The sequence below is a fragment of the Ranitomeya imitator genome, chromosome 3 (assembly GCF_032444005.1).
Source record: "Ranitomeya imitator isolate aRanImi1 chromosome 3, aRanImi1.pri, whole genome shotgun sequence".
Taxonomy (NCBI): domain Eukaryota; kingdom Metazoa; phylum Chordata; class Amphibia; order Anura; family Dendrobatidae; genus Ranitomeya; species Ranitomeya imitator.
Window position 1 is genome coordinate 94470423 of NC_091284.1, and position 9533 is coordinate 94479955.

General features: G+C 46.6%; 1 protein-coding gene across 1 annotated transcript in view; it reads left to right on the forward strand.

The window, feature by feature from the left end:
• Window positions 1-3404, forward strand: part of EFCAB5 (EF-hand calcium binding domain 5) — a 93130-nt gene extending 89726 nt beyond the window's left edge. The window contains exon 21 of the mRNA XM_069761160.1: window positions 287-3404. Within this exon, the coding sequence (XP_069617261.1) occupies window positions 287-444 (158 nt within the window). The 3' untranslated portion in view covers window positions 445-3404. The remainder of the gene's footprint in view (window positions 1-286) is intronic.
• Window positions 3405-9533: the final 6129 nt, after the last annotated feature.

Genomic DNA, 9533 nt, shown 5'->3' on the forward strand with positions numbered 1-9533 from the left:
CTAGTTCACAGCAGTGACAGTTCTATTACAATAGATAGGGTCAGTGTCCGTCTTATCTCCTATGACCATGGGGTGCCATATGATGACACTGAAAGTGTCGTGCTGCTACTGTGAAAGCAAGATGTCAGCCTCCAGTGCCTTCTTTAAACTCCTATAGCACATGAAATATGTTTCAAATGCAATCAAAACTTGGTTATAACAGCATGTTTTGTTACATTACATTGATTTATTAATGATCTACAAACGCGGTACCTTCCCTTTAATATTCGTAACTGATATCTTTCAGGTATTCCCAGAGGAGCAGTCTGGAGACACGGCTCCATTCCAGCAGAACATCTCTATAATTGGGCTTTCACCTGCCTTTCATTGATGGAACTCAGCCAGAAAATGCAGAACACACAGTCACCAACCCTGGTCTCTGTGCCAGCACCAAACCAAATGTGAATAAAAAGGAAGTGAATATGACAAGATGAATCGTGTTGTGACCTTTTACTTCAACACTTGAGCATTTTTAAATATACAAATTGAAAGAAGAGTTTGGAGATGGATAACGAGCATTAGCCAATTTTATGCCACCTACGCCAATTTTTTTTATAAAAGAGGTTAGATGGCCATAGCCTGAGAGATTCCATTACTGGAATTCATTTTCTGACAGGGGTGCATACGTTAGCTAAAATATGAATCAAATTTATTAAGAGACTTTCTAAATGAATTTGGCATATTTTACTCTACGGGACTATGGACTGAAACTCCAGTCTTGATGAATTCCCCTTCTTTGCCTTTTACTCCTAACAATTATTATTCACCTATCAGTCTGGTTTACTGTGTGCATCCCTTAGTCTGGACAATAACACCTTAGCCATTCATGTGGTTGGACTATATTCATTCTGCAGTTATCATGCCTCAGATTCAGGACTCGTTCCGGTCACCTTTTGCTGCGTGGTCTGTTTCCCCATTCCTGCTGAGCCACAGCCTGTTTGTCTCTGTCCAATTGTTGATGCTTCTGTTTGTCTCTGTCCAACTGTTGATGCTTCTTTCTTTCTTTTCTATGCTTTCTTTGCTTCTATTCAGGTGTTTCTCATTTCCCTATTTGGTTCTCTGTCCTATCACAGCTTGGGAGGGTCTATGTATACTCACCTTGCACCTGCCTTCTTTGCTGCAAGGTTGATGGTGTTTGGCAGTCCAGCTCCCTAGCTAGAAAATTATAATTTGTGTGTATTTTTTTCTATAGCTATTATTACTTTGGTGTTGCATATTATCTATAAAGAATGTGCAGTTAAGGACATTCAGGGTGAGTCGATGCTGAGTGGGGGCACAATTTTGTAATTTTAGGGTGCCATCACCGTGGTCCGTCACGGACAAATCAGGGCCAGATCAGGGACTTTCCTAGTCTGAACAGGAAACTTTTGAGCTCAGGTGTTGTGTCTCTCCTCATTCATACTTTACCCATGTGATCGTGTAGGTTTAGTCATAACACTATTATTATGGCACATCTGGTGGAGTGTACCCACTAAGCCCCCAAGTCAGGGTGGGTACATGGGCTAGGAGTGTCATGCAGCTGGCAGGATGAGAAAAAGGACAAGACACCCTCAGGAATTTTGGAAACAGCAGGATGGATGCAGCAAAGTCAGTAGGGCAGCAGAGATAGAAGCAAGTAACCTAGTGTGTACAAGAGGAGAGCAACAAACTAAAGTCTTGAATAACAATCTGAAGACACAGGTGTGTGTCCTGATGGGCATAGGGAGATTATGACTAACGCCAGGAACCTGCAAAGGCGGGTGTGGAGCACAACAGAAGGCTGTGGACCAAAGTGAAGGGAGCAGATCCTGGGACAGGTGTGTAACAGATATAAGGTGGCCATACTTAACAGATGAATGTTGGCCAACCCCTCTGCCTTCTAATGTGTATGAGGGGTGTCCAAACTCTACACTGATAGAATATGTCACGGTAGACAAAGAGCATGTTGGATTCCAACATGTCTGATTCTTTGTTCTCATTGCAGAAGAACCGCCAGCAGAGAAGTCTAGCAGTGGCTTAATCTTCTGTCTCCATTGAGAACACATGCATTTTCAGCAGAACTCAACATGCATGTGTTTGGGTTGGACGGAAGCAGCTTTGTAAGGTGTTATGGCCATCTATAATTCCTTCCATATGTTGCCTACTTTGAAAGTGTTCTTGGTAGGAACTGGGGCTGGCATACTTGGAATACTATGGAGATGAAACTAGTACGCTTTGTGGGTGTCCGTTTTACAAAGCAAAGTGCCTAGCATGTTATTACAGGAGCACTGATATGTCTTGTATGTGTATAGAGATACTGATGCATTCTAGCACATTTGTACAGGCAATAAAGTGGTTGCAAAGGATTATATATTGATGATTGCAAAAGTCATCAATATATAAACTATTCTTACCTCTCCTGATTATAGATCTTTAATCTAAAACACCAAACACCAAAGTGAGGGGTCAAAGTTTGTGATGGTCACCTAAAGAGCTTAAAGGGAACCTGTTATGTCCTTTGTAGCATGTGAAGTTTCCCCAGTGCGTTGTTAGTGATGCAATGTGCATCACTAACACATTTTTCCCATTAAAATCGCAGCTGTAATCCTTCTTAAAAGAACACTTTATATAGTAATATCTTACCTGCTTGTTTAGTCTTTAGGGTTGTGCTTCATCGCATTCAGTCAGGCTTGTCTCTGCCCACGTCACTGTATATCCTGTGCTTGCGCAGCAGAATGTTGCTTGCGTATTGTCCAGCGGCAATCCATGCCGAGTCGTTGTGCGTACTGAAGCTAGTTTTAGTTCTCAGCATCACTGACTGAGTGGGGAGATACTAGTCATGGCGCATGTGCGGATCGCTGATGGACAATGTGCAAGCGCGGGTCATCAACTTACTGCGCAAGTGCAGGATATACAGTGAAGTCGGCGCAATCCCGTGAACAATTCAAATTGCGTGGGTGGGACAAGCCTGACTGAACACGATGAAGCACACTCTGATGACTAAACGAGCATGTAAGATAGTACTATAAAAAGTGTTTTTTAAAGTATTACAGCTGTAATTTAAATGAAAAAAAAGTGTTGATACACATTGTATTACTAACAACGCACTGGGGACACTTCACATGCTACAAAGGACATGACAGGTTCCCTCTAATTTGTCTCTTAGTCTTTATTGGCTGTTATTTAATAATATAATTACAATTTCAGCAATAATAATAATGATAAGGTCTTGTCATTCACCATTCAGTATCTCTCACCCCGGCTACACTAAGCCCATTGTTCAGCATTTTTGTCTCTATGGCAGTGAGCTGGTTAAGATTTTCTGAACAGAGTCTGAGAGATCCCATCTATGTAATAAAATTCCAAGTAACAACATCTTTTTAATAAAAGAAAAGTTTGGGAAAAGACATCTGTCTGTTATTTTATCTTGCTGATAATACGCTGCCAATAGTGGGTCAGAGCTGTCGTACTGATTGCTCCGCGATAAGATGCTCTTGTTATTGTGCTACCTGATCCCAAAGATAATCTGTTCTCGGCTTCAGGTTCCTGTAAAAGCACAATTAAGGAGAAGCGGCCATGTTTCCAGGAATAATCTTCTAAAAGATATTAAACTGCCTGTATATACGGTACCTATATACTGAGATTATGATTTCCTAATAGAATATTATATACTATAAGGACTTCTGGCAAATTCTCACTCATTGTTAGCAGGATTCCTACGTGTGATGACTGAATTAAGACTTCTACTTCAGTTCTCCTCCTGAACTGTTAAAAAGCTTGAAATATAAGTAAGTGATAATCAGAAAAAACCCTCATTATTGTCATGTGTTTTAACCCTTTAAATAGGTTGTTTAATTTTGTTACATGTGTAAAAGTGCAAAGTATGTGCAAAAACAAAAAAACTTTGCTATTTACCTCCTATAGAAAATAGTCTCCATTCTCAAAAATAGAGGGATTTTTAAATGTAGTTTACTGATCGTTCCCTAGGTTACCAGTCCCCTCTGCCGTCTGCAGAGGTGGCCGGTTTCCATGGCTAGGAGAGCATGCTTGTAAGCTCTTTGCTTTAGCGCTTGCAAGGGCAGCTCTGAAGCCAACTAGGTCGCTGAAATGATAATTTATACTAAGGCTTGCAGGGGAAGGTAACAAACTTAGGGCTTATTCACATAAAAGTATTTTGCATCAGTGTTTGTAGGGCAAAACCAGGAGTAGAACTTACAGAGAAAAACTCTAATGGAAAGATGGAGACATCTTGCATTGTCATACAAATACTGATCAAAAATACTGATGTGTCAATAAAGCCTTAGTGTTTGAGGAGGTCTTGGACGTATGCAGCGGTGGACATATTATTGATGCCACCTGTGCAGCCGAACAGGGGCCCAAGAGGTGAGGGAACCGCTTCCACCTCCAAAGCAGCTTCTGTCATAGACACAGCAAGGGGTGCATTATGAACTATTGGACTGTAAAAGGCATATATTTTGGAGTTAGCGTGTTCCAGTTCCACTGACAAGAGCAGTGGAAGCCCCTGCCCTTCCTGTGATGCATATAGGCCCCCAGCCCTTCTTTTGATGTATATAGGCTCCCATCGCCAGCCATTCCTGTGATGTATGTGCCCCCGATGTCTCCTGTGATTTATGTGTCTCTGGCTTGTGTGATGTATGTGCCCCCAGAGTCTCCTGTGATGTATGTGCCCCCCAGGGTCTCCGATGATGTATGTCCCCAGGGTCTCCTGTGATGTATTTGCCCCCAGGGTCTCCTGTGATGTATTTGCCCCCAGGGTCTCCTGTGATGTATGTCCCCAGGATCTCCTGTGATGTATGTGCCCCCAGGGTCTCCTGTGATGTATTTGCCCCCAGGGTCTCCTGTGATGTATGTCCCCAGGATCTCCTGTGATGTATGTGCCCCCAGGGTCTCCTGTGATGTATATGCCCCCAGGGCCTCCTGTGATGTATGTGCCCCCAGGGCTTCCTGTGATGTATGTGCCCCCAGGGCCTCCTGTGATGTATGTGCCCCCAGGGTCTCCTGTGATGTATGTGCCCCCAGGGTCTCCTGTGATGTATGTGCCCCCAGGGTCTCCTGTGATGTATATGCCCCCAGGGCCTCCTGTGATGTATGTGCCCCCAGGGCTTCCTGTGATGTATATGCCCCCAGGGCCTCCTGTGATGTATGTGCCCCCAGGGCCTCCTGTGATGTATGTGCCCCCAGGGTCTCCTGTGATGTATGTGCCCCCAGGGCCTCCTGTGATGTATGTGCCCCCAGGGCCTCCTGTGATGTATGTGCCCCCAGGGTCTCCTGTGATGTATGTGCCCCCAGGGTCTCCTGTGATGTATGTGCCCCAGGGTCTCCTGTGATGTACATGCTACAGCCACAATGTTTCCTATGTGATGTATGTACAGCAGTCTTGGTGTCTCCTATCTGATGTGTATACGGCAGTCTCAGTGTCTCCTATGTGATGTATGCTGCAGATCTCTCACTGCCTGAGTTCTATAAATGTTACATGAGCAGCAATGAATTTCCCCCTGTGAGGAGACCTGCAGTGTAATCTGCCTTTTTGTTCAGAATTTACTGCTGCAAGTTCTTTTCAAAATTCATCGCAAAGCGTCACCTGCGCTTCAGACTGACGCAAATCTGGAAAAGCAGTTACGAGTAGAAACGTCATCACTACCACCTAATCATCACAGCCTCCCTAAGGTACCTTCACACATAACGATATCGTTAACGATATCGTTGCTTTTTGTGACGTAGCAACGATATCGTTAAGGAAATCGTTCTGTGTGACAGCGACCAACGATCAGGCCCCTACTGGGAGATCGTTGGTCGCTGAGGAAAGTCCAGAACTTTATTTCGTCGCTGGACTTCCCGCTGACATTGCTGGATCGGCGTGTGTGACACCGATCCAGCGATGTCTTCACTGGTAACCAGGGTAAACATCGGGTTACTAAGCGCAGGGCCGCGCTTAGTAACCCGATGTTTACCCTGGTTACCTGCATAAAAGTAAAAAAACAAACACTACATACTTACCTACCGCTGTCTGTCCCCGGCGCTCAGCTTCTCTGCACTCCTCCTGCACTGGCTGTGAGCGTCGGTCAGCCGGAAAGCAGAGCGGTGACGTCACCGCTCTGCTTTCCGGCCGCTGTGCTCACAGTCAGTGCAGGAGGAGTGCAGAGAAACACAGCGCCGGGGACAGACAGCGGTAGGTAAGTATGTAGTGTTTGTTTTTTTACTTTTACGCTGGTAACCAGGGTAATGTGACAAAACACTCTGGGATCGCCTTTGCTGGGGTCAAAGGACACGTGGTTTGTGCATTGAATCTGAGGCGTACAGCAGGTTTCTGAGCAGGCTGACCTCAGGTCAGATTTATTAACGTGAAAGCAACACAAAAAGCAAAACATAAAAATAAACCCTAGCCTGTCCGGCACTAACTAAACAAAAACGTTGCTATCTCAACAACTGGGGGGGCTTCTCCCACCCAGCTAACATCATACAGATCTTGAGCAAAGCTCTTCACTCACGTTTGTCTCACACAGGCAGGCAATCTGTGTGCCCCAGGCAGACACTGGAAACACCCAGCTGGTCATCTTTTATTCCTGCAATCATTAACCCATTAGCACCCTGAAGATACTGAGTGGCCTAATTCACATAGGACAAACACCTGGGCGAGATATACCTGCCTCCATCTACCACACCAGCATGAGTCTTACATATCCCCCCCCCTTGCTCAGACCACTCCGGTCGAGCAAGAACACTTTTGAAACAGTGCACTCGGGATAGGGCATCGGCGTTCCCCATCTGCACCCCAGGTCGGTGCTCCACCGTAAAAGAGTAAGCCTGCAGGGCAAGGAACCACCTGGTTACCCGACTATTACGGTCCTTGTGGAGGTGCATCCACTTGAGAGGGGCATGGTCTGTGACCAGCCTAAACTTCCTACCAGCCAGGTAATACTTGAGGGAGTCGAGAGCCCATTTAATGGCTAGGCACTCTTTTTCAACCACGGCATACCTCTGCTCATGTACATTCAGTTTCCGACTGAGATAGAGGACCGGGTGTTCGACTCCGTCCCTCACCTGGGAAAGTACAGCTCCGACACCAGTATCAGAGGCATCAGTTTGTACCACAAACTCGCTGCTGAAATCAGGAGTCACTAGTACGGGCTGAGAGCACAAAGCCCGTTTCAGGCTGTGGAAGGCCTCTTCAGCAGCTGAGGTCCATTTTACCATGACGGAACCCTTCCCCTTGGTAAGATCCGTCAAGGGAGTAGCCATGGCTGCAAAATTGGGTATGAACCGGCGATAATAGCCGGCAATCCCCAGGAAAGCCTGCACTTGTTTCTTGTTCACTGGTTGTGGCCAGCCCTGAATTGCCTGTATTTTGTCGATCTGGGGTTTAACCACTCCTCGGCCAATCACGTAGCCCAAGTATCGGGCTTCTTCAAGCCCGATGTGGCATTTCTTGGGGTTTGCCGTTAAACCTGCATCTCGCAGGTCATCAATCACGGCTTGTACCTTCTGGAGATGAGTTTCCCAGTCCATGCTGTAAATTACGATGTCATCCAGGTAGGCATAAGCGTACTGTCTGTGAGGCCTCAAGACTCGATCCATCAATCTCTGGAACGTTGCGGGAGCTCCGTGAAGTCCAAACGGCATATAGACATACTGGAACAGACCTTCCGGTGTAGCAAATGCCGTCTTCTCTCTGGCCGCCTCGGCCAGAGGAATCTGCCAGTACCCCTTTGTTAAATCCAGGGTCGTAATGTATCGGGCTTTACCAAGCCGGTCGATCAACTCATCGACCCGGGGCATAGGGTACGCATCAAATTTAGAAACTGCATTCAGTTTCCTAAAGTCATTACAAAACCGGATGGAGCCATCCGGTTTAGGTATCAACACAATTGGACTGGACCAGGCACTGTGTGACTCCTCAATGACTCCTAAGTCCAACATTGCCATCACTTCCCGGGAGACGGCTTCACGGCGGGCTTCCGGAATCCGGTAGGGCTTCACATGAACAGTGACGCCAGGCTCTGTGACAATCTCATGTTTCACCAACTTCGTCCGGCCAGGTTTTTCGGAGAAAAACTGTCGGTTCTGTAACAAAAATTGCTTAACCTCAGATTTTTGTCGTTCTGAGAGAGTCTCAGCAACCTGCACCTCTGGTACAGTAGGTGAACAAACCGGACGGGGCAGATCCGCCGTTAGGGCAGAGCGGTCTTTCCAGGATTTTATCAGATTCACATGATAAATCTGTTCCGGTTTTCTCTTACCCGGCTGGTACACTTTATAGTTCACTTCACCAACTCTTTCTCGGACCTCAAATGGGCCCTGCCATTTCGCCAGGAATTTACTATCCACCGTAGGGATTAGGACCAACACCCTATCGCCGGGTGCAAATGTACGGACCTTAGCGCCTCTATCATAACTTTGCCTCTGGGCTCCCTGGGCCTGTAACATATGGTCCCTAACAATGGGCATGACAGCGGCAATACGATCCTGCATTTGTGTTACATGGTCGATCACCGTTTTAAAGGGAGTGACTTGACCTTCCCAGGTTTCTTTTGCGACGTCCAGCAGTCCCCGGGGACGACGGGCGTACAACAGTTCGAAAGGCGAAAATCCTGTGGAAGACTGGGGAACTTCCCTAATGGCAAACAGCAAATAGGGTAACAAGTAATCCCAGTTCTTCCCATCTTTGTCTATCGCCTTCCGGAGCATCTGTTTTAAGGTTTTGTTGAAGCGCTCAACCAGGCCATCTGTTTGAGGGTGATAGACAGACGTACGCAACGGGTCTATTTGTAAGAGCCTGCAGAGCTCCTTCATTACCCTCGACATAAAGGGAGTCCCCTGGTCGGTGAGTATCTGTTTTGGAATTCCCACCCGACTAAACACTTGTACCAATTCCTTGGCGATCGTCTTGGTAGCTGTGTTACGCAAAGGGACAGCTTCCGGGTAACGAGTGGCATAGTCCACGATGACGAGGATATGTTGGTGCCCACGTGCGGATCGGGGAAGGGGCCCAACCAAATCCATCCCAATTCTCTCAAAAGGGACCCCGATGATAGGAAGGGGTACCAAAGGGCTACGGAACTGAGATTTAGGGGCCGCGATTTGGCACTCTGGACAGGACTCACAATAGTTACGCACATCACAATGTATTCCAGGCCACACAAAACAATGCAATATCCTTTCTGTGGTTTTCTGTACCCCCAGATGTCCCCCCATTATATGTCCGTGGGCCAAATCCAGTACCTTCCGCCGATAAGGTTTGGGTACCACTAACCGTTGCACTGTGTCTTCCCCTTTTTTTTCTACCTGGTAGAGCAAATCATTTTCAAGAACCATATACGGGTACGCTAGCCTAGTGTCAGGTTCTACGGGTACCCCATCTATCATTTTTACATTTTTCCTAGCCGGAGTCAGGGTAGGATCTTTCATTTGCTCGCTGTGGAAGTCATCCACCTGGACTCCCAAATCTGGCAGGCAGGGTGCCGGATGGCTGTCTGCCTCCGCCTCTCGCTGAGGTTCCTCAGTTTCCTCTGTTTCCC